Below are 25165 nucleotides of genomic sequence, written 5' to 3' on the forward strand. Positions count from 1 at the left end.
GTCAGTAAAGTAATGAAAAGGTGGGTTTATGTGAAGTGCTATTATCAAGTATTTTTAGGTAAACTATAAAGATGGGGCAAGGGAGAAATTGGTATATATGTTAAAGAATAATAAGTAATAGTTAAAGGATGGAACACTATGCAAAGATTAGACAGTTAAAATAAACTTCCTTAAATGTGGATGTTATGTCCACATGTTTGAGATGAAAATGGTGTTTGGCAGCCAGCTCCAGTGTTCTTTAGACCAGTTTTAAACCCAGCATCTTCTGACTATTTCTTTTATGGTATACCATGTCCTTTTTTTTTTTTTTTCTTTTGCTTCTAACTGTCATACTTTTCTACCAGGAGATGGGATTGCCAGGGAAAGTAGCCCATTTATTAACAGTGCAGAGTTGGACACAGGAAACATGTATGAAGGAAAGAATATGGCTCTCTTCGAGGTAAGTTAAATACCCTAAAAACATATTTCACGTTTAATCAACATACACAATCATCTGTTTTCTTTCTGTCTTGAAATTTAGTGGGGGGATAAATGAATTTTATTAACTTCTTCGTAGTTTGGGTCCTGCTAACTTCCAGTTTCAGTGGATTTGAATGATATGTAGGCAAGAACAGTAAATTTTGGTGTGCATTGATGTGAAGATATGAAATAAGTCATCTTGCATTTAAATTTTTGGGGCTGGGATATAAAAATTGCTATTTGAACTGCTGAAGGTTAAATTACAGCTTTTAACAAAGCAGTATTCAGTTGAAATGGATTAGCATATTACTTTGTTCAACAGAGGAAATAGACTTCTATTAAAGCAGCAAGCTATAAAAGAAACTTACAAGCCATGACTTAGTTGTATTGTCAAATTACAGTGTAGAGCATACCATAGCAATTTGTAGTATAAACATCCACTTTATAATGGAAGTTTCATACTTTTTTGAATTAACAGAATGATTGCAATTGTTTACAGAGTATACAAAGCATATTGATATGGTACATTTAAGGGCCACGTTTGCAATGAAATCGTACTTTTACTAAACTTTGACGTAAACTGTTCTGCTGTAGCTGTATCAGCTGGTCTTGCTTTGGTGCTTGCTGTTAACAGTAAACGAGGTCCTTCCGACATTGTTTGCTTAGCCATCTTGATGTTGTGTTCTTAATATTTTCTTCTTGTTCTCGTATGCTCATCTCTTTTTCCTTTCAAATAGCTTTGCACAGAGGACATGGTCTTTCAGTTCATTCTTTGTGCATGACCCTAACAATGTATATTTGCTGTTTTTCATTGAGTCTTAAAGACAGTTGTGCTAAGGATCAAAGTACTGTTGGTCATTAATTGTCTTTTTGTCATCTATGCAATGTCGTACCTTTTTTTTTTGACAAGAACCATAATAGTAGAGTTTTGTCACTGAATTTCTCTCCAAGCTGTATTCCATAAAGTAATGTCCAAAACTTTCTGTGGTTCAAATCAGCTGTTGTATTCCTCAGTGATGATAAATTGGCCATAGCTGCTTTTTGTCTAAAATCTCAGTTATTTTGAATAGTGGCTTACATTGAATCCTCAGCTGCTGGTATAGTTATGCCTTTGACATATCTCAGATTATAAACCATGCTGTCTGTTAGTGTCACCTTGAAAACCTTCTAGTGACTTCATCACCATTGCTGTTGTAGTGATGAATCATTTTTGATATATGTTTCATAGTAAGCTTCCTACAATCTTGTTCTTCTCAGCTGTTTGAATTTTTTTATGAACTTCTAGGAAGAAGTTTTACTATTACTACCATGATTATCATTATCTAATGTCTCAGGCAGAGGTACTTTGATTCTTGTCTTTCTGATTGAGATACTAATCTCCTGTTTTCTTTTCAGTATTTGATTTTTATGTATTTGATTGAATTATCTGGTTCCTTTTTTCTTGTAATCATTTTATTGTATGTGCTTCTTCTGGATTTTATTATTTGTTTTAGCATGTTTTTGTTTCATAGCAGATACTTGGCTAAAGACAGATGGACTGACTCTTGTGTCAAGTAGTATCACATGTGCAATTACATGTGAGATGCATATGTGCCTGTATTTTCAATGAATTAACACTTTGGAAGTAGTATGCATGGTTTAAGATAAAATATGTAAGCCTGCAGTGGTAGACTTCAAAGAGATCCTTTAAGTATCTTGGTGCTTGAGAGAATCGTTTGAAGTAACTCTCTAGACACAAGCAGAATGCTGGAAATGCACCCTTATGACTTGACCCTACCAGTACAATTCCCTAAAAACTAAGATTTTCTTCAATTAACAGTGGTCTTTCTCTAGGTTTTCCTTATATTCAAGCTGCATATTGTAAGATAGTGTAATACAGTGAAAGAAATGTTGCAGCATAGCTGTGTGGTCTTAAATGTCTAGAAAGAATAGAACTCTTGTTAGTTGAAAGCTGACTGGTATTTTTTAATGCTAATTTTTTCATTTGGGTGAATCAGGGCTGAGCTGTTGATTTAAGTGTTTGAAATACTATCATAAAATTGTGCCTTTAAAAAAACGTGTTTAATGAATGCAATATTCTTAAAAATCCAACAGGAAGAAATGGATAGTAATCCCATGGTGTCATCTCTTCTGAATAAACTAGCAAACTACACTAATCTGACTCAAGGTGTGGTGGAACATGAAGCAGATGAAGACAGCAAGCGAAAGGAAGTCAAGGTATTTAAACTTCTAATAACTTACTGAGGCAAAGCTAGCCACAAAGAGGTGCATTTTTCAACCTGAAAAGAGAATGTGGATGGCTGTCGTGGCTTGGGAATAGTATTCCCTGATTTAGTGTTTCCCACTGAAAACACCTGGATCACAAGGTGCTTGCTCACTCCTCACCCCTTCCCTGCACAGAGGGATAATGAAGAGTTGGGGCACAAAAGGTGAAGATCCTGGGTTGAGATAAGAGCAATTTACTAGGAACAGCAGTGAAAGAAGAACATGAACAGTAACAGAAGGACTTGCATGTGATTGCTCACCATAGGACCTGATGCTGCCTGACCGCACCCTTGCGCGTGGGGCTCAAACAATGCCGCCGTCCGTCCCCGGTGCACTATGTGGGGTGGTATAGAATAGTCCCAGGGTCCCAGCTGTCCCTTCTGGCTGCTGCAAGAGTTAACCCTGTCCTGGCTAGAACCAGGACATTTTCCACCCCTTATTCTATACCATCTGTGTCATACCTAGGTCTAACACCTTCCAAATATATATATAAAAATATATATACACATATACATACAAGCACGAGTGTCATTGCCTTAGTCTATGACTGTCCCTTCAAGGTGTCTGTTGAGTTCATTCAGTCCATGACTGGGTTCTGTCTGTCCTGAATGCCTTCCAGAGCAAGAGGGCTTGAGTGCTGTGAGGTGGTTGGAAGCTGCATCAGGAGCTCATGTCTGGTGTATCTGGAGCAGTCCATACTCATTGCCCGTGGTAGTTACAACACAGTGGCAGTGTCGTTCAGCAACCATTATCATACAATTTAACATTACTGATTTCACCCAAAAATTAAATCCCCTTGAGGTACACAATGTGCCTCCCCATCCTTCTGCGTTACCCACCAAGTGCACCCAAGTCGTTGAGCAAAAATAATCCCATGAATGGGTTTGCCTTTGCTTGAGGCAGGACTAATCCAAACTGTCTTACCTAACATAGTCTTTATATGCACTGCAGGGACTTTATATCCTCCTACAGTATGTGGAGGTTTTGGTTGGGTGAGGCCAGCTTGATTGGTAGAACCTCTAGTGTTAACTGACCAAGTGGCCTTCCATAGATGAAGATCCCTAATGCTTGGAGGTTCCACCACTCATTGCTTTCAATGTGTTTTTCAACAGTCCATTGTACTGTTCAGTCTTCCCAGAGGCTGGTGTGTGATGGGGAATGTGATACACCCATATAATACCATGGTCTCTGGCCCTGGTGTCTGTGAGGCTGTTTCAGAGATGAGTCCCATTGTCTGACTCAATTCTGTCTGGGGTGCCATGTCACCACAAGACTTGCTTTTCTAGGCCCCAGATAGTGTTCTGGGCAGTGGCATGAGGCACAGGATCTGTCTCCAGCCATCCAGTGGTTGCTTCTACCATGGTAAGCATGTAACACTTGCCTTGGTGGGTTTGTGGGAGTGTGATTACATCAATCTGTCAGGGCTCCCTGTATTTATGTTTCAGCCGTTGTCCACCGTACCACAGAGGCTTTACTCGCTTGGCCTGTTTGATTGCTGCACATGTTTCACGGTTATGAATAACCTGGGAAATACTGCCATGGTTAAGTGCGCCCCTCAGTCACAAGGCAATCTTTGTTACATCTCTTCCCCGATGACTTGAGGTGTCATGGACTCACTGAGCCAGAAATAGTTCACGCTTATGCTGCCAGTCCAGATTCACCAGAGGCACTTTAATTTTCGCAGCCTGATCCACCTGTCCATTGTTGTGATGTTCTTCAGTAGCCTGACTTTTGGGTACATGGGCATCTACATGACATACTTTTACAACCAGCTTCTCTACCAGGGCAGTGATGTCATGCCACAATTCAGCAGCCCAGGAGGGTTTACCTCTGAACTACCAGATGGTCTTACTCCATCGTTCTAGCCACCCCCACACAGCATTTGCTACCATCCGTGAGTCAGTGTAGAGGTAAAGCAGTGGCCACTTCCCTGGTTCAGCGATGTCTAAAGCCATCTGGACAGCTTTCAGCTCTGCAACTTGACTTGATCCACCTTACCCCTCAATAGCTTCTGCAGTTTGCTGTGCAGGACTCCATACAGCAGCTTTCCATTTTTGATGTATCCCTACAATATGGCAGGAACTGTCAGTAAAGAGACCATATCGCTATTCATTTTTCTGGCAGTTGATTGTACGATGGAGCTTCCTCGGCACGTGTCACCTTCTCCTCCTCTGATGATTGACAAACATTTTTCACCTTTAGGCCAGTTCGTGATGACTTTCAAGATCCCTGGGTGATTGGGGTTTCCTATTTGAGCTTGTTATGTGATCAGAGCAATCCACTTACTCCACGTATCATCAGTGGCATGATGTACCAGGAGGAGCTGTGCTTCAGTGCCAGCCACTTCTGAAGCAGCTTGAACCCTTTCATAAGCTGCCAGTATCTCCTTTTTTGTGGGGGTGTAGCAGGCCTTGGATCCTTTGTATGCTTGACTCCAGAATCTCAGGGGTCATCCTCATGTCTCCCCTGGTGTTTTCTGCCAAAGACTCCAGGCAGGACCATTCTCCCCGGCTGCAATGTAAAGCACATTTTTCATATCTTACCCTGTCCAGACTGGTGCAAGTGCTACTGCATGAACAGTCTCCTGTTTAATCTGCTCAGAAACTTGTTGTTGTTCAGGACCCCACTTAAAATTGTTCTTCTTCCAGGTCACTTGGTAGAGAGGGTTTGTAATCTGGCTGTAATCTGGGATATGCATCCTCCAGAATCCCACAGCACCTAGGAAAGCTTGTGTTTCCTTCTTGCTGGTTGGTGGGGACATAGCTGCTATTTTGTTGGCCACATTCATTGGAATCTGACAACGTCCATCTTGCCATTTTATTCCTAGAAACTGAATCTCCTGTGCAGGTCCCTTAACATTATGTTGCTTTTATGACACCCCAGAGCTGCAAAAACTGCTGTTGTCTTCTGTGATGCTTAAGCAGGGCCATTGTCTGATTTCACTGTGTGTGGAATACCTACAACAGTAAAAGCCAAACGTCAGTGAGCAATAACATCATGACTTTTCTCACCAGTGTGAGCCGAGGCCCATATAGCTGAAGAAAAGGTGTCAATAGATACATGTACATATTTATAACGACCAAATTCAGCAACATGTGTGACCCTTGTCTGCCAAAGCTGCAAAGCTTGCAAACCCTGAGGGTTTACACCCATTTGAGGTGGCATAACATGGCCTTGGCAATCAGCACAGGTGTTAACAATGTTGTGTGCTTCTGTGGAGGTCAAGGAGAATTGTTTCTGCAAAGCATGAACACGTTGGTGAAAAAATCCATGTGATGCCATAGCTTGTGCTATTTTGTCAGGCAGCAGAGTCATCCAAGCGGGGTTGGCTAACTTGTCTGCTCTGACATTTCCTTCCGTTATAAATCCTGGTAGACGTGTATGACTCCTTACATGTAAAACATAATAAGAACAAGTTCTATTTTGAATTTCATGCCACAAGGTTTTTAACAGGCAAAATAGTTGAGCATTGTCAACTTCTTTTAACAGAGAACAGTCCAGTCGGTCTGCAGTATCAGCAACACAGGCAGAATCAGTAACCACATTTAATGGCACATGAGGAAAGTGCTGAAAAGCCATAATTACAGCACACAATTTGACCAGTCGAAGGGAACTGGTTTCGTGTCCTTCCGGGGTCTGCCAGTCCACACCCTCTTTCCAAGTTACGGTAGCTTTACCTGTCTTGCCAGATACATCAGTAAAAACAGTGAGACCTTGGAGCGGCACACGGCTACTGCGCGGCCTCAGTGATGACACTGTAGGTGTACTGAGTTGTAATAACTTGTGGCGTGGCAAACTATCAGAAATCTGTCCTGTGAAATTCTGTGAGGCACTCTGTAATGCAACATTGTTAGCAAGGCACCATTCCAAGTATTCTTGTTGAATTGGTATTATAATTGTAGCAGGGTCTCTTGCAGTCATTTGCAAGCACCTTTGTCAGCTCTTAATGATCAACTGTGCAACAAGTTCAAACATTGTAGGAGCTATTTTTTTTGGCTGATGGGGTAAGAAAACCCATTCTAAAACATGAAGTGGGTCACACCAGTGCTTATCCCATTGTTCTATAATGCCAGTAGCTTGGCATTCAAGAATGACAATAAATACAATAAAGTCAGCATAAAGGTTTATGCGACGAACTTGACAATTAGCAACAGCCCATTCTACAATTTCAAGGGCCTGCCTGGCTTCTGGAGTTAATTTACGAGATGATTTCAGGTCAGGATCACCTTTCAAAATTTGAAATAAAGGAGATAACTGAGCAGTTGTTAGGCCTGAGTAAGGCTGTACTCAATTTGTGATACCCAAAAGCTTCTGTGCCTTGTTCAAAGTTTGGATTTCTTTTGAAAACTTTATCTTTTGTGCCACATACCACTGACAAATAGTGGGACTATTTTTCATACCTTGCAGGAGTGCCTTCCATTGATACCGTTTGATAGGTTCTGCATTATTAATAGATGGCACTTCAAATGCAAACTTTGGGGTATCATGAGGATGCAGTGGGATGGTCAAAAAACCATCTTTCAAACTGACAATCAAAATATCCCATTCAGCATGAGTCATAGTTGGGTATGGCATTCCAGGCTGTAAAACACCCATACTTTCCATTATTGTGTTAATTTTCCTTAAATCATGAAGCAGTCTCCATTTACCTGATTTCTTTTTGATTACAAACACAGGAGTATTCCACAGACTGGTAGAAGGTTCAATATGACCTTGATCTAACTGTTTCTGTACCAGCTCTTTAAGGGCACTTTATTTCTCATTTTCCAGAGGCCACTGATCAACCCCCACAGGTTGCTCAGTGAGCCACTCTAAAGCCAATGTGGGATGCTTTATGCTCTTCTGCACAGTGGCCCCTATTAAAAATCTGTCCCAACACACCCCCTGGGCTGACAGAACATCCCATCCCCACAAATTAAGTGGTGCAGCAGTGACATAGGGATGAGCGGTGGCAGTTTGTCCCTCTGGATATTTAATCAAAACAGGTTTGCTACTTAGATAACTCCATGTGGCACCTCCAAGGCCTGAAATAGCAGATCCTACAGTGGTGGTAGGCCACGTAGAGGGCCATGCATTAGCCGAGATGATGGTAATGTCTGCTCCAGGATCAATCATACCCCTGAGGTTAATTTAATTTGAGATGGACTTGCACCTGTCATTGTGATAGTACAGACCATTTGTGGTCTACGATTGGATACAATATGAGTCCAAAATACATCTGGTTTTTCTATGGAGCCAAAACCTTGATCTCCCTGTAACTTAGAATCTGTTTTTGAAACACAGGACTTAAAAGGAATTAGTTGAATGAGTTTTTGCCAGTACAGTTACAGGTGGAGTGGGTGTTGATACCATGGCATGTATCTGTCCAGTATAGTCTGAATCTGTAACACCAGGGTGGACAAAGATTCCTTGCAATGTTGTACTAGATCTTCCTAACAGTGATGCACTAAGCCCTTGCCCTATGGGGACATTAGCACCCAAAGGAACCTTATGCACCCCTAAGGAAACGAGTGTTACTGTGTCGGTGGTGGAAACGTCCATGCCAGCAGGTCCTCTGGTTTTTCCAGTGAGCTGGCTGCATAAGCCTGTATCAGAGGACGAGAAGGTACTTGTGTCTGTGCGCGCTTCCCATTCATGCTCCTTCTCCAGTTTCCCTGCTCCATGAAATGCTGATTCTTGATATGTATTTTAGTTCTACAATGTTTAGCAAAATGACCAGGCTTCCCACATTGATGACAGGTCACAGTTTCAGGAACTGGTTTTTGTTTTCAAGGATTGAATCTTAGATGATAATTAGCTTGAACATGTCCCAGTTGTCCACAGATGTGACAACAGAGAGACAATTTTACTGTGTTAGTAAATGAGTCATCCAGCATGGTCATTTGGTAAAAAGTAGTTCCAACTTTTGCATAAGCATCTATCATCTCTTCCAAAGATGAATTATTGCTTGGCAGGAAATTAATAATTTTCCTGCAATCATCATTTGCATTGTCCTGTGCTAATTGCAAAAGTAACTGATTTTTTGTGTCACAGTTTGCAATTTGTTTTTCCCTTGCACCTGTTAACCTTTCAATAAAAGTCAGGTATGGTTCTTGAGGACCTTGTTTTATTGTAGAATACCTTTGGGTTGGCACTGACATGTTGGCCATTTCTAGCAGAACCTGCAGCCCAATCTCTCTCGCCTGTGCCAATACTGAAGGGTGTAATCACACTTGCAATTGTGGGTTGTCTACTGGATGTATCCCTAAAAGCTGAGGTGTTCCTGCCCCAAAGCTTGGGTCGTCCTGAGGCACCTCGAGGTTATGCAAGGATTGCTCTTCAGCAAGCACTCTTGAACATTAAGTACTGCACAGGGGAGCAAAGCAGTTTTGCGATTTGCTTCACGTCAAAAGGGGTAATTTCTTCCAGGGCTAAAAAATGTAACATATTTGCCACTGCCGGAGATCCCAAACCATGCTTATTAGCTAACTGGTGCAACTCTGTAAGAATTTGCCATTTGTAAGGACTGTATTGATCAGGTGCGGTCCTGTTACCCCTTACTACGGGAAACCCTGATTCCTCCCTCTCCAAATTCTTGGGTGCGCGCGCCCCCTTGAGGCATAGGTACCAAAATCTGTCCTGCAATCTCCATGTCCCCGTTAGCAACTGCTATTAATTTCATCCTTTTCCAAAATTCAGCGGGTTCATACGTGGATACGGTAACTGACTGTCTTTTCAGGATCTTTTCTGCATAAGTAGCCTATGGATATTTGGAAGCTGGATGCTCTGAATTTACCATTCAGTTTCACTTATCACAAATGCGAAGTGTTTGTGGATAAAGTGCTTCTGGACTTAAGTTTTTTAGTGCAAAGGAATCAAAGTTCTCACTTCATTTCCAGGTTCCACGAATGGGCACTTTTATTGGTGTGTATCTTCCCTGTTTGCAAAACATCTTGGGAGTCATCCTTTTCCTACGTTTAACATGGATTGTAGGAACAGCTGGAGTTCTTGAGTCTTTCATCATCGTGTTCATGTGTTGTGCTTGTGTAAGTTAATGATTTTTCTGTTTTTGTAACTGTTGGCCAAATCCTCTGTTACAAGAGTACTGATGCATTCTAATATAAGAGTATCAGAGATAGATAACATACTGGTAAAATTGCGCTGGTGTTTAACCAATATGGTTAAATTGAGAGACATGGGATATATATATTTAAGCAGTGAGTGTCACGAGTCATTCTAACCTGTATGGAATTTCTTTTGAGTTGATCAGAGTAAGCTTGTGTCTGAAGTAGTATATGAATTTTATTAAATCAGCTTTTAGTAGGTATTTCATGACTGACTTTGATATCTAAGCTGTTCTGCTTTTCACAACTTCAGAACAAACTGAAATGTAAACTACAAATCAAACCACAGCATTAGGTCCATAAAGTAATATTTTAGAATGTGAGACCACTAGTAGATGGTGTCACAACAATGATATGATCAGTTTGTCACTGCTACTTAATTGGAATAATGAACATACTGTTTTAAGTATATTCAGTGGTCTGTATTCATCCAGTTCTTATTAAAGGCTGTCTCAAACATCTGAATTAACTGAATCTTCTACTGAAAAATTTAGGACTTAATTTACATGGATGTCCCTAACCAAAGATATTGTAACTGTAACATCTTATGAAAAAAAATAAAAGGACATTTTCTAGGTTCATCTGATCACTTTGTCTTGACCCATCTTTAAAAAAAACCCAAACTCTCGTATTTTAAATTTCCTCTGTTTTGTCTTTCCACAGACTATGCTAACTGCAATTTCAATGAGTGCAATAGCAACAAATGGTGTAGTTCCAGGTAATGAAGAATTTAATCTTAAGTGATGAATGGTCATATGGTGAAAGTTTAAAGTGGGGATAATTTTAGTAGAGTCTCAATTATCAGAAGTAATGCTTTTGTTGTCAAATGCTTATTTTCCTTTAACTGATTTTATAAAAGACTTTTTAATGTGAGATCAAGTCTTTTAACTGGACCTTCTGGGAATTACAAACTGCAGCACATCTTTGTCATCAATCATTTGATTCTGTTTTTAGGAAAGATAAAGTGTTATAATTTGAATTAATGGACACTGGTCTTAATGCAAAGCAACTTTCTTAACAAATTTACAAATAAGGCTACTGCTTCTTTGTTCTCTTCTGAACTTGCCTTAATTTTGTCTAAACACTGCAGCTAATTATCTTGTTTTCTGCAAGAATAGCAACCAGTCTCCCAACAGAAAAATATTCTATATAAGCATTCTAGGTTCTGCTCATCTCCTTAAATTTTCAGAATAAATAGATGTATTTGTCTGGCTTCATAACTGAATTGTCCAACTTTAGTGATTCTATGAAAAACACTTCAGACTCTGGACAATGACATATGTTTATTTAAAATGAAACACTTCCTTTCTCTGTCTCCTCTTTCTTCCTCAGTTGTCGTGATCGGAACAAATATGAATTGAAGAGTAGATGGAGAGGGAACCAGAGAGGAAAATGCCTTGAGGGGGTTGGGGAAATTCTAGTCAGAGATGAAGGGCTTGAAAATTAGAGCCTTATTGAAAGAGAAATGGGTTGTGTGTTTATGCCTTAAGGAGAGATGATGCACGTGTATGGGAAATACATGTGAGAAGAATTGAAATATTCAGAATCAAAGTGAATAGTGTATGATTAGAAAAGAAAAAGCAATCCCTACCTAATACTTTTAAATGTAAATGAATTAAAAATGCCTGTAGTGAAAGTGGTAATGATTTCATATACATAAAATAAAAGGAATGTATATCAGTGAGAAAATTCTATTTTTATCCCTATCTCATAAAGCAATTATTTTGGAAATTTATTGTTTGATGGGGAACAGCTTGAGGTTAGAAATTAAAGATTGATTTCCATCTATTTATACCTGTATATTCTTTTTAAATTTACTTTTGTTTAGCTTGTGGAATTTTTCTTCTTTTTTCCTTGGTCTTTATTCCCCAGAAAATGCACATAAGGATATTAACCTTGAAATGTACATACAAACTGCCTAGTTGATATGGACATTGACTACAGTTTTGGTATGAGCTTGTCAGTGGAGACACCTGCAGTTGTTATCTTGATTATATTCATTCTGTGATTGAAATATTTGTTCTCTATTGGTGTCCTTAATCTGAAGGCCTGAAGAGTGTTTTTATTATTTTTAAATTCACAGCTGGAGGCTCTTACTACATGATTTCAAGATCTTTAGGGCCAGAGTTTGGTGGAGCCGTTGGACTTTGTTTCTATTTGGGCACAACCTTTGCAGGAGCAATGTACATTCTGGGTACCATTGAAATTTTATTGGTAGGTACTAGTTGTTCTTAAGACTAAATGTATTTGGGCTGTTTTGGGAGATTGCTGACAAATGTAATTGGGCTAAAATATATTTTGCTTTGGTGATTGTTAATGTTCTGATACTACATTTTCAGTATGTTGGTATGTATTCTTGCTCTATTGGTGACTATTTGAAAAAGTTAAAAAAAATTCGTACCAGTAATACAAAAATAAATTAAAGGCTGTTAGATGTGAGTTTACTGTACTTAAAGGAGGAACCAAACAGAATTCCTCTCCTTCCAAATGTAAGATCAGACAAGCCTTCCTAGGGTAACTTATAGAAACTTCTCACCTTCTACTACTGGCTGCTGCTTGATGAAAAGTTCTGAAGAACTTGAAGGGCATATCTCTTATGAGGCAGGAATTGAGAATCTCTCCCAATTCCTGCTTTCCAAACATATATCTGTAAAGATGGTGTGGAAGACTGCCAGTGTGCCAGTGGCCCACGTACTCTTTATCCAGAAGGGGCCAGACAGTTACTGGTCATCATATCAAAAACTGTGCAAATATGCACAGAATTCCTGTTTGTTACTTGCTAAGACCCATGTAATAAAATCTAGGCTTTTTTGAATTTAATTTACCAACGGTCCTTACTCACTACTCCTTCCTTCATTGTTCTGATCTATAGTAGCCACGAGCACCATGTCACATTGTGGATTGCATTTGGTGCACTGTTCTCCCTATTGAAGAGTCATTCTGGGCTTATGTGTTGCTAATAAACATGTATGGGGTTCAGCTACAGAATTCAAAATAAAATTCTTCCCAAGATATCTGGCAGAGACTTCACAACAGACCCTTGTCATGGCCACAATGCATGAGTATTATGGGGTGTTTTTCACCACTGGGACATGGATTATTTGAAGGGACAAAAATTGGACATCTGCCTATGGTGTTTCCTAGTAAGGGCTGTAAACAGTAGGGCAACAAAGTGCAAAAATCTTCTGGAGTACCTCCCTACAGAGCCTGACACTTCTGCAACATCACAATGTAGGATTTTCTAATGATATATAAAAATAACTGTAATCAGTTTTTCAGTTTGCTTTATCTTTCTTCCATGGTGATGTGACAATTTTAATCTATTCTAGTAAATATTAATGTACTAAATTTAATTAAAGAAAATTCTAGTTAAGAATTGTCTGCATCTATTTTTGGATTTTGCTTCTGAACATATCAGGATAGCCTCCTGTTCAAAGTTTCTTCCTGCCTTTAGGAGTTAAATTATTTAAGGATAGTCAGTTTAGCCGTTGTTTTGAAGGACTGGAATTGCCTCAAGCACCAGTACTCCCCTAGTAGCTAAGCAGAAAGGTTTGGGTTTTTTAAGAGGTGCTAGAAGGAAAAATAAAGATGATGTTATCGTGTACTGTAGTACACAAAAGTCTCAGAACTATGGATCAATTTGTCTCCTCACTTGCATTTATCAATGTAAGTCCTATGAGCTATGCTTCCAACTTCTGTTCAGGTAGAACCCAGAAAAAAAATTATGTGAAATTGAGATCTGTAAGAGAATCTTGTTTGAAATTGCAGTAGTTCAAATTGCTAAAACTAGCACAGGGCTAAGCATTGTCACACGATTCTTAAATTGTGCTGTTGGTAACTTCAGATTAAAATTTTATGAAACACAGTGTAGTGACTATGATACATCTTTAGTTTTTATTATGCTTTTGTTTGATGCTTCATATTTTGTTTCATTTGATGGAATTAAGGATATATGTCTGGTTTGAGCTAGTTTATGGGTTTGTTTTTTTTCTTTTAATTTTTGTCATGTGCTCCTTCCTTTCCCCCTAAATTCCTTTGTGGTTTTTCCTGTCTGGCAGACACATGAATTTGAGGAGTGGAAACTCTTAAAGGGGAGAGAAGAAGCTGGAAGAAAAGCAGTGTCTTATTCTCAAAACTTGTTTTTCTTCATGTTCACCTCCCCTTCACCTCTGCACTTTATAAATGCCCATCTTATCTGGTTGAACTCATTGTGAAAGCATATAACTTATATAGAAGGTTAGATTTTGTAGTTCAAGTAAATTATTCGTAATAAAATGTTTGTTATTATACATATGATAGTTTGCCATATCTCTTGCAGACCTACATTTCTCCAAGTGCTGCTATATTTAAAGCAGAAGATGTTAGTGGTGAAGCAGAGGCTATGCTGAACAACATGAGAGTTTATGGAACATGTATTATCATTCTGATGGCCATAGTAGTTTTTGTGGGAGTAAAGTATGTCAACAAACTTGCACTGGTCTTCCTTGCCTGTGTGATTCTTTCCATCATTGCCATATATGCTGGAGTTATTAAGACTGCTTTTGACCCTCCTGACTTTCCGTAAGTGCAATATCTTTAAGCTGTGTGGGTTATTTAAGAGAAAAATGTGTGGGGAAGGAATAGCTACTGTAATCATATCATATTTTAACCTAAGCTTCAAAATACAAGCACATTGGCTTCAGTGGTAGGTTTATGCAGCCTAGATAGTGTTGTGCTCATTTGTTATTCTGAGTTACATGTCTGAATCTTTCTCTCATTTTTCATAAAACATGATACTCTAGAAAATGTTGTTTGGTGTTTACAATTATTGGCTGGTTTTCTATCCAAACCTGAGAACAGAACAGGTGGGTTTTGCTGCTTTGTTTAAAGAATTAAATTAAAAACCTGTAGAATAAAGTAAAAATGTCAAGAAAACATTGTAGCTATGAACAACAGTTGTGAAGGAAACATACTTTCAAACTTTGTGTAATGAGGAAATTTTTGAAACTTCCATTTCTCCCTACTAAAAGTCGAGATGTTGCAGTGTTAAATTCACTTGTGTTTGTGAAGGCTTTTTTGTTAATACAGTAAAATTTTATTGTTGTCACACGTGACATGTTGCTTTCCCTCACCTTCAGCTTTTGTCCAATTATCAGTACGTGAATTGCATTTTTGTGCATCTTTTTCTGCTTGGAGAGAAAGCAAAATTATACTGCTTAAAACTTCAGCAGAATAGCCTGATAACTCCTGTTATGAAGTGCCATGCAGGACTGAAGTTATCCTTTACTGTATGACTGTTAGAGATTCCATAGTGCTTTGAAGAGTTGGTAATTGTATTATGGATAGAGCATTAAAGCACTATTTGTGAACTGTTCTGTAATGTGATAGTAAGTCTTCTATTGAGAAGACAAGTGTGATCAAAAATTGACATATTTCTGAATAAAACTTGAGTTTGTAAGAAACTGTAACTTCCATTGGGGAAATAGTTAAATCTTTTGGTCATTTATATAGGTAGAAGAGGGTTTATCTGGATATGTAGCATAGGTAAGACTTATTACCAACTTCCTGGGAACCTTATATGTGGCTGCTACTGTGCTATATTATTGTCTGGGGGGAAAAATATAAAGAGGTTATTTTCCAATAAATGTCATTGTTTACATTTATAGTCTGCCTCAAAATGAGAAACTCAGGTGTGGTTTTATATTATGGTAAGGCTGATCATAAAAGAGCTGTCATAAAAAACCCAAACAACTTCCACTTATCTGGTTGGTTATGTTGGTATCACTAACCTCCCTTAGGTTTGGCCATTGTATAGATGGCAGAATAGTGTAACTGATGAACTCCCAGCTGAATCAACCTGAAAGAAGTTTCCAGTGGTTGAATTGTAGTATCATAGTGTTTTAAGGGATCGGAATGGCCCTTAGAGATCATCTAGTCCCAATGCCCCTGTGCTGTGGACAGGGACAACTGACCCTGCTGCTATAGGGTCACCAAATCAATGACAATTAAAAAAGAAAAATGAACAAGGCAAGTGGCAAGATGATGATCCTCTTTAGCAACAGCTTGCTGTTAAGTCTGCTCAACTTTCAGGTAATACCATACCTCGAAGCTGTACTGGGGTCCTGTACTTTTCCTAAGGCATTTACTCCTAATTGCACTGAGAAATAGAACATTGCACTAGGGCAATATTATACCTGACTTTGTATACTTGTTTTAATGCCAAGTGGTATATTTTTGCTGTTAGTTATCAGCTTCTTAACTGAGCCCCTTCAGAAATACTAGATGTGTACTGTGTGATCTTTGACTTACCTGCCTAACCCACATGTTTCATTTGATGTTCCTTCTTTGGTCTTCATAGATACACATCATTCCATTATGAAGCAAACCTGGAAGAGAGATCTCCTAAACATCCTTTGTGTAGTTTAGTAAAGAAGTATTCCAGATCCTCAATATTCTGTTCTTTAGTGATCAAGCTGATTAAATTTGATTGTATTTTCTAAAGAATAAATCAGAAGGCAAAATAACTATTAGTACTTTAAAGTAGAGGTATTTGATCCATGTTTTAAGAACTGTTGATGATAGTTTTAGATGTAGAAACTGTATGCTGTTTCATTAGCTATAGTACAGGCCTTAAGATAACTAGTCTAAATAGCAGGTTTCTGAAGAGGTCTAATGGGCAAAAAATGGCTTAATGCACAACCCTATATCCAAGGATCACTGATTTTATTTTTTTGTTTATAGTATCTGTCTCCTTGGAAACCGTACGTTGTCAAAACGCAACTTTGAGGTCTGTGCCAAATTTACTGAAAGTAATAATGAAACAAAGACTACACCTTTGTGGCTCCTATTCTGTGATAGTTCTTTGCTTAATGCTACGTGTGATGACTACTTTAGTCTGAATAATGTAACAGAAATTCAAGGGATTCCAGGAATAATGAGTGGAGTTCTATCTGGTAAGTTGGAAAACACAGTGATTTAAAAATTTTTGGACATTATTAATTTGGCTGATAGCTGGTCAGTAATGTAGTGGTCTAGCCTGTCACTACTTCTTTAGCTGTAAGCTGTGTGAAAGATTGCTACCTTGAGCATGCTTCTTCCTAAAATTTTCATCTGGTTTTAAAAATTAGTATCAAGGGCTTTACTTTGGAGGCCATTGGAGTTTTGTGACACTCCTTCAAAAGCCATTGTTTGATAAAAAACACCCCTGTGATAAGCACTTTGCTACCTCTTTTTTATAAAGTGTTTAGCTCCTTTGTATGCCAGATACACATTTCAGTAAGCCATTCATTAATACATTTCATGCTCTCCTGAGGGAGAACGTGTTTTCAATTTACAGCTGGTGCATTCAGGATTTCATGTTCTTTCTCATGGTGGTATATTGGTCTGATGCATTGTACCAGATCTTAGAAGTGTCTGTCCTAAATGTTGCTAGAGGAATCTCTGCAAACCATGTCCTAGGAGGGGCAAATGCCGAGATTCTTTTTTCTTACCCTAACTTTTAAGTCTACCTGGATTACCACTTTTGGGGAAGTGAGGATAGGAAAGCGCTTTGTGACATGTTACAAAGTGGGAAAGTGATTTCTATTTAACAAAATATCTAAGCTGATTTTATCCACTCATGCTGGCGTGCACATTTCCACAGTTAAGCTGTATGCATTGGAGTTTCATTGTCACTCCTGTGTCATACTGAATAAAGGACACAAGCTGTTAAGTCCTCATTGAGTGTTTGTGTGCTTTTGACTTGCAATTCCAAACTGATTTTTGGACTACTACTTGTGCTCCACAGGGAGTGGATGCTAATATGGAGATCTTATTTTATATCACTTCTCAAATCTTTGCCAAAATTCCTGAAATTTGTAATTCTTTTGTTTCCTTAACTCTTTGTATGGCTTTGGTCTTACCTCTACATCAGTTTGTTGTTCCTCTTCATTTGATTGAGCTAACACACATAGCATTCTGTAGCAATTAATACTTTGTTTTAATCTTTGTTTTGTTGGCTCTTACGTTTATCATGCATACTTCCATATAGCCTTACCAATAAATTATAAGGTTTCTATTACAAATCTCTATATGAGTCCCCAGTCTTTGGGTTATGGAGGTTCAAAGTCAATCTTCTATTGTGCTCAAGGTAACTATTTGCTATTGTGAAGGCTTAGAATACTGTACTTAATTCCCTGAAGTTGTGCAGAATGGCTGAAAATCGGCTCTTTAATAATCCTGGCAGTCCATGGGAATTTTTTATTTCTGTGCTGCAAAATCATTTGCCTTCTGGACAGGTTGGGAGAGTATCTACTTTTTTCCCTTCACATGTAACAGGACAACTTCTCTCATATTTTAAAATGAGAATCAGTGTTGGCTGTTCTCTCAATCTTGTCAATGTGTACAACAGTGTTTGCAAAAATGTAAGTTCTCAAAAGCTACTGGTTTGTTGACCTGTCAGTCATCTTCAAACAAACGTCCTTAGTTTGCTGGGGGATTTGAGCCACATTCTGCTTATCAGTGATCTTCTGGAGTCTGGTTACTCTGCTTTTTCACCATGTGGAAATCTTTCACCATGAGCAGCTGAATCCTAAACTGTTATCCAGGATTATTCTATACAGCAGGTCTTAAAGAACAGAAGTTACCATTAAGTAGCATTTCTTCTTTTGTACTGCTCCTCAAAATACAAGAACAAGAATTTTTAATATATGTGCTAAGACTGAACCTGGAGATAAGTTTCCTTATTTCTTCACAGTACATCCTGATAATATATCCATGTGTCTGTGCAGTGTAAGTGGACATTTCACAAATATATTAGAATTTAATTCTATCACTAAATTTTTCTGTTACGGAAGAGAAAATTTTGTATGACACATCTCATACACTGCTGCAGTTTTACTGGCACACAGTAAGAATGTATGAGTTACAATTGGTATTAATCATATGGGGAAACATCATGATTTTTGTGTAAGAAAAGGTGTCATAAGATTATTGCACTTTCACTCCTTGATATCCTGAAACAGAGAGACGACACTGACTTCTGTTTTTCTCCTCCCTTGCAGATAATCTCTGGAGTACCTATACAGATAAAGGATCAATAGTCGAGAAAAAAGATCAGCCATCAGTTGCTGGATCAGAAGAGACAAAAATGGCTGGACTCCCTTATGTTTTTACAGACATCATGACCTACTTCACAATGCTTGTAGGGATTTATTTCCCATCTGTGACAGGTACATACAACTACTTTTCTTGAGTGAGGATGCATCCTTAGAGCTCTGTGTGAATGTTTATTGGTGACACGTGATGTTGCTAGTCTGTGTATCCAAGGTTATGTACCTAAAGCCTTCTGGTGTTAGGGAGACATATCTGGTGGCTGGTTTAGGAGGTTATAGGACTTAAACAAAGAATCAGTTTAAGTGCTATTTTCTATGTCTGGAAAGAAAGCGAAAACCTCATGTTACTAAATGCTTATTCAAAATAAGATGCATACCTTTATAATATTTCAATCTTCAAAGGTATGAGAGAACAGTTTAATATTAACATGTTTGTTTCAGGTATTCAAGCCATTAACTGCCTGGGATTTGTTTAAATATCCAATATTTTTTGCCACTGTAACTCTGGAGACTTTTTTGTGAAGCTTAAAGGTTAGATTACTTGTATTTCATTTTCCTCAGCACATGATCGAAACAACCAGACACATTTTTCTTCATAAGTCCCAGCTGAAGCAATTTTAATATCAAGTAACAGAACAGAACTGCAATAAAAAGTAGCAGCAATGTTTGCTAGTGTAATATCAAGTGGAAGTGTCCCTTTGTATTCTTGTTTAATGTTCCCATTTCTTTACTTCAGACTGATTTTATGATATCCGAACCTGTGGTTAGGGTTTCATTCCATGGAATTTGACAATGTTTTTGCACTGAAACATCTTTACGTTAGCTTCTGTAGTTTTGCCTCCAGTGGTCAGGGCAGTTCCAGGAAAGATGGCAGAATTAGTCAGTTATTGTATGGTTTTTTTCCCTTCTGTCACAGTATGTGCTAGAAAACACTTTTGTTCTCCTGTTACATTCAAACAGGGCTGTGTACATGTGATTTTTCTACCAGTTCTCTTTCTTCCTGCCTGTTTGTTTCTTTTCTATTTCTGTGCTTTTATTCTTTAGTTTACTGATTTGCTTGCAATTACTGTGATGGTCTGTTTAGTGGAAAGTTAGTGCATTTGGTCACACTGGGTACAATTGCTAAATCCCCACTACTTTATAACATCTATCCCCAACATTTTGCTACTGCCTTATATTTCTTCATTTCAAGAATGATTCTAAGGTTATGCTTGAAAAGTATTTTCTCTTTTTCTATCATTTTACTGAACTTTATGGAATTTGTTTACAAAACAATGGGTACTTACACAAATTTCTGAATAAAAGATAGGTATAAATTGAGGTTTTGTGCAGGATTATATTACACTTCTGTAGCCTGCTTCATTGGTAATTCTGTGCTAAATCAGGCTTGAAGTTCAATGTTCCTATTCTGTGAGTTATTTACATGGAATTATTATTGCTTTTATGACATAAATTTTGTCTCTTTTTAAGGTATTATGGCAGGTTCAAACAGATCTGGAGATCTAAAGGATGCTCAGAAATCTATTCCTACTGGAACAATCTTGGCTATTTCAACTACGTCTTTTATTTGTATCCTTTATCCTTTTTTTCCTAGTCTGCATTCTGTGGGTATAACAGTATAAGTTTTTCATTGAAAAGTCCTTAGAGCTGCCTGAGTGTAAAATGAATGAAATCTAATCTGAAAAGAAATACTTTATATTTATCTCAAATATAAGTATTATTTATAAATAGTAATAATATATCACAAATTTTATGTGTAAATAGATATATATATATATCTATTCTATATTCTACTAGTGCTTCAAATTCCAAGAAAAAGAGAGATGTTATACTTAAGTGATGTAGAGGTTTTTAGCATCATGCTTCAGTTGGCAGATTGTTGTTAGACTCAGTATAACCCAGTCTTAAAGCAAACTACCAGCAATAGAAGTTGTCAGTCCTTCAAAACCTAGAGAACAGAAATGCTTAGTTGTATAAGAAAATACCTGTTCTGTTGCATGATGTGTGAACTGGCTACCTGCAATACTTCACAGGTCAGCTAGGTATCAAATACAGTCATAGAGAACATAAATTAAAATATTATTGCAGGGAGGAATTAAAAAAAACCCAACCACAAAAACATCAACCAGCCATGCAATACACACACTTCATTATGATGGATATCTTAATTTCATAATTAGGTCCAAAATGGTGGGGTTTCTCTATGTGATTATGTGTAGTGTAATCTTCCTTCAGTCTCAGTAACAGATCTCTCCTGTATAGTGTTGTTCGGTGCATGTATAGAAGGTGTGATATTAAGAGATAAGTAAGTCATATTCAACTTCTACTTAACTCCTGATCTACAACTGATATGTTGTGTCAGTTTTCACCCATGTAATTGCCTGATAATGTTTAAGGCACAATATGAAGCATGAAAGGAGTAAATGTAATAGAAATAAGTATGAATAGAATCTCCAGGTTTTGATAAACTTCTTCTGTAGGAAAAGATAAGTTGACTAAAATGAAACTGTTGTTAGGTTTCACATTTGTTTTCTTGCTGGTGTCTGGCTCTCTTTTCTACTGAGGCCTGGGTTTGCTTTTGGTGATGAAGCAGTGGCACTGGGATATTGTTTGAAAGGTGATGGAGTTGATGCTGAGACAACTCATTTCATTAGTCTAGAAGGAAAACCATAAGTTAAAAGCTTGATTCTAATCAAACCTAATACAAGCAGCAGCATGAAATCATGACAGGCTTTCCACACTGTCTCTCACAGCATCCTCATCGGCAAACTCAAGAACTGTGTTAGATGAGTGGACAGTGAGGTGCATTGAGAACTGGCTGAATGGCAGATCCCAGAGGGTTGTGATCAGTAGCACAGAGTCTAGTTGGAGGCCTGTCAGTAGTGATGACCCCCCATACTCTATACTCGGCCCAATATTGTTTTATTTATTCATCAGTAACTTGGATGAAGGGACAGAGTGCCTCCTCAGCAAGTTCACTGATGATACAAAACTGGAATGAGTGGCTCTACAGGCTGTGCTGCCCTTTAGAGAGGCCTCAACAGGGTGGATAAATGAGCAGAGAAGACCCTTCTGAAATTCAACAAGGGCAAATGCATCTGGGGAGGAATAACCCAGGCACCAGTACAGCTTGGGCACTCATGTGCTGGAAAGTAGCTCTGTGGAGAAGGACCTGGGTGTCCTGGTGGACAACAAACTGTCCATTAGCTAACAGTGTGCCCTTCTTCCCAGAAGGCCAGTGGTATCTTCGGGTACATTAGGAAGAGCACGGCCAGCAGGTTGACGAGGTGATCCTGTTCCTCCCCTCAGCCTAGTAAGGCTGCATCTGGAGTAATGTGTCCAGTTTTGAGCTCCTTTGTACAAGAGAGATCTGGAGCGCCTGGAGCAGGTCCAGTGGAGAGCTACAAAGTTGATCAAGGGACTGCAGCATCTCTTTTATGAGGAAAGGCTGAGGGAGCTGGGCCTGTTGAGCCTTGAGAAGAGATGACTGAGAGGGGACCTCATCAATATCCCTAAGTATCTGAAGGGAGAGTGTCAAGAGGATGGAGCCAGGCTCTTCTTGTTGGTGCCAACCAATAGGACAAGAGGCAACAGGCAGAAACTGATGCACAGGAAGTTCCTCCTGAATATGAGGAAGAACTTCTTTACTGTGTGAGTGACTGTGCACTGGACCAGGTTTCCCAAAGAGGTTGTAGATTCTCCCTCATTGGAGATATTCAGTAACCATCTGGGTGCAATCCTGTGCCATGTGCTCTAGGATGACACTGCTTGAGACTTCTTTACGAGTGACTGTGCACTGGACCAGGTTTCCCAAAGAGGTTGTAGATTCTCCCTCATTGGAGATATTCAGTAACCATCTGGGTGCAATCCTGTGCCATGTGCTCTAGGATGACACTGCTTGAGCAGGGAGGTTGGGCCAGATGACCCACTGTGCTTCCTTCCAACCTGACCCATTCTGTGATTCTGTGATTTTTATTTTAAAATGGTGTCACTGCTTTAGTCCAGGTTTCCCAAAGAGGTTGTAGATTCTCCCTCATTGGAGATATTCAGTAACCATCTGGGTGCAATCCTGTGCCATGTGCTCTAGGATGACACTGCTTGAGCAGGGAGGTTGGGCCAGATGACCCACTGTGCTTCCTTCCAACCTGACCCATTCTGTGATTCTGTGATTTTTATTTTAAAATGGTGTCACTGCTTTAGTGTTAAAATAAAAATTTTTTCAAAGTAAATATAAAAACCAAATCAAATTGCTGAAGAAATAGTAAATTAATTCTTAGAAATTAATGCAAAGCTAATATCTATAAATTCACATTTTTCAAAGTAACATCTTTGATATTTACTGGGAGCAGAAGGATGTGGAATTTTGCAAGCCGTGATCTATCACTAGAGCAGGATGCATTGTAGCAAGAGCATTGAATCCATGAAATTTCGTTTACAGTGCTGCCAGTTCTTGTTTGGCTGAAATCCATCATTAACAGGAAAGTGTGTGGATTTTAGTCTTGTTTAAAGACTGGTTTGGGTTTTCATTATGATTGTCGTATCTGCCATGGGAAAAAGTAGCTTTCAGTGTTCCATTCATCTCTTCAAGTTACTCCTACGCCGTGTTTAATTAAAACACAGGCATTAGAATTTGAATTAGGAATAAATGTACAGCTCTGTAAGTGTTGCCATTGAAGCATAATATGTTTGTTCTCCTATAATTTTTAAAGGGTGTGATTTCCTATCTGCTGAAAATAGTATGCATCCAAGCTCGGGCATATGCAAGAATTTGAACATAGGCTCATTATATTAGCCTGATAGCTGTGTTTCTTGACCCTGCTTTAAAAGCAGGTCTGAAAAGACAGAAAGCATTTAATTTCTGTAGCCTGTTCTTTTCTCTGTTATATAATTTGAAAAACCTGAAAACACTGGGGAAAAAAACTAATGATTCTATCACAGGTGTAGGTAGTCTTAAAAAATTGATTTTAGCTGCTTGCTAGCAAAAGTAAGATGAACTACAAGAATTTTACTTGCTTTTAAAACAAAAAAGTCAGTTTGAAAGAGGGTGAGAGGGATGAAGAACTTGCAGGTGTCATCTGTAAATTAACATAAAGCTGTGAATCTAAAAATAAAAAGGGCAGTAGTATTGGATGGGACACTTAGAACTACTGAAAGTACCTCTTCCTGGCTTCCACCTGCTTGTTTGTCATAGTATTAAAAAAATTGCGTCAGGTAGCACAACAGTCAGAAGATGCGGAAAGCTTGAGATGGTTTTGTCTAGGAATTTCTGTGTTTACTTGTCTATATGTCAGTGTCACACCATGAAAAGGAAATACGTTTTGCAAATCTCCTGCTTATGCCCCAGGCTGTACCTGTATTACTTGTAGAACAGACTTCTGCAGTCTAGTTCCTAGCCGTCACAAAGCTCTGTAAGATGCATATATATGTACTTCTGCTATTGCTGTTAATTCTCTAAAGTTTGCCAAGCATGTCTGCTTTGAGGTAGCACTTAATGTGAAGCAATTATAACATATTTTCTTTAAAATAGCAGAATAAAGTGGGATTGGTTGGCTGGGAAATGCCATAGTGCAGACTGTAGCACAGTGTTTATTGTTAACAGGTGCTTTTGTGCAGAAAGATTGAAATGTGGGTGCTGTAGCTATGGTACAAGTTATTACTGATTGTTTGTATGGTTTGGTTTTGATTTTGTTATTTTTGTTTCCCATGTTCTCTCCTAAGGTTTGGAGAAGCAGTTAATGGAAATCTAGTGGTTGGTACGCTGGCCTGGCCTTCTCCATGGGTTATTGTGATTGGTTCATTCTTTTCAACATGTGGTGCTGGTCTGCAGAGTCTCACTGGTGCACCCCGTCTGTTACAGGCCATTGCAAGAGATGGCATTGTACCGTTTATTCAAGTGAGATATTTTTTTTTCTTTACAATGCTCCAAATGTGGCTTCTATTTTGACAAAAAAAAATGAGGCATTACATCTGCTGTTCCTGTTGAGCTGTAGGAAAACATTTGGAGCTCAGTTCTATTTGTATGCAATAGTAGATCAAGCTATTGTAGGACAAAGTTTGAACTTTAATATTTTTGTGCATTGCAATTCAATTATATTTGTTTTTACACATAGAAGTTAGTGATTCCAAACTGTGAACATAAGTCTTCCATAAATGGAAATAAGTGAACTAAGAAGCAACTAACAACTGAAGTTCTCAAATCAGATTTTTCTCAAAGGAAAGAAGGGAGCTGGCAAACCAAAGATGATTTGTGGTCGGGCTGAGCTGCTT

The 25165-nt window shown here is 38.5% G+C and overlaps 1 protein-coding gene across 1 annotated transcript in view; it reads left to right on the forward strand.

Moving 5' to 3' along the window:
- Window positions 1-344: 344 nt before the first annotated feature.
- The window catches only part of LOC103800976 (solute carrier family 12 member 7-like), a gene marked incomplete at its 5' end in the record, with an annotated part of 47166 nt that continues 22345 nt past the window's right edge, over window positions 345-25165 (forward strand). Inside the window, 11 exons of the mRNA XM_009073370.1 lie at window positions 345-439; window positions 2554-2676; window positions 9603-9749; window positions 10491-10545; window positions 11911-12041; window positions 14146-14387; window positions 16548-16759; window positions 18848-19015; window positions 20369-20467; window positions 21146-21203; window positions 24617-24791. Coding sequence (XP_009071618.1) covers window positions 345-439; window positions 2554-2676; window positions 9603-9749; window positions 10491-10545; window positions 11911-12041; window positions 14146-14387; window positions 16548-16759; window positions 18848-19015; window positions 20369-20467; window positions 21146-21203; window positions 24617-24791 — 1505 coding nt within the window. The remainder of the gene's footprint in view (window positions 440-2553; window positions 2677-9602; window positions 9750-10490; window positions 10546-11910; window positions 12042-14145; window positions 14388-16547; window positions 16760-18847; window positions 19016-20368; window positions 20468-21145; window positions 21204-24616; window positions 24792-25165) is intronic.

Source organism: Acanthisitta chloris, unplaced genomic scaffold, assembly GCF_000695815.1.
Source record: "Acanthisitta chloris isolate BGI_N310 unplaced genomic scaffold, ASM69581v1 scaffold1634, whole genome shotgun sequence".
Lineage (NCBI taxonomy): Eukaryota > Metazoa > Chordata > Aves > Passeriformes > Acanthisittidae > Acanthisitta > Acanthisitta chloris.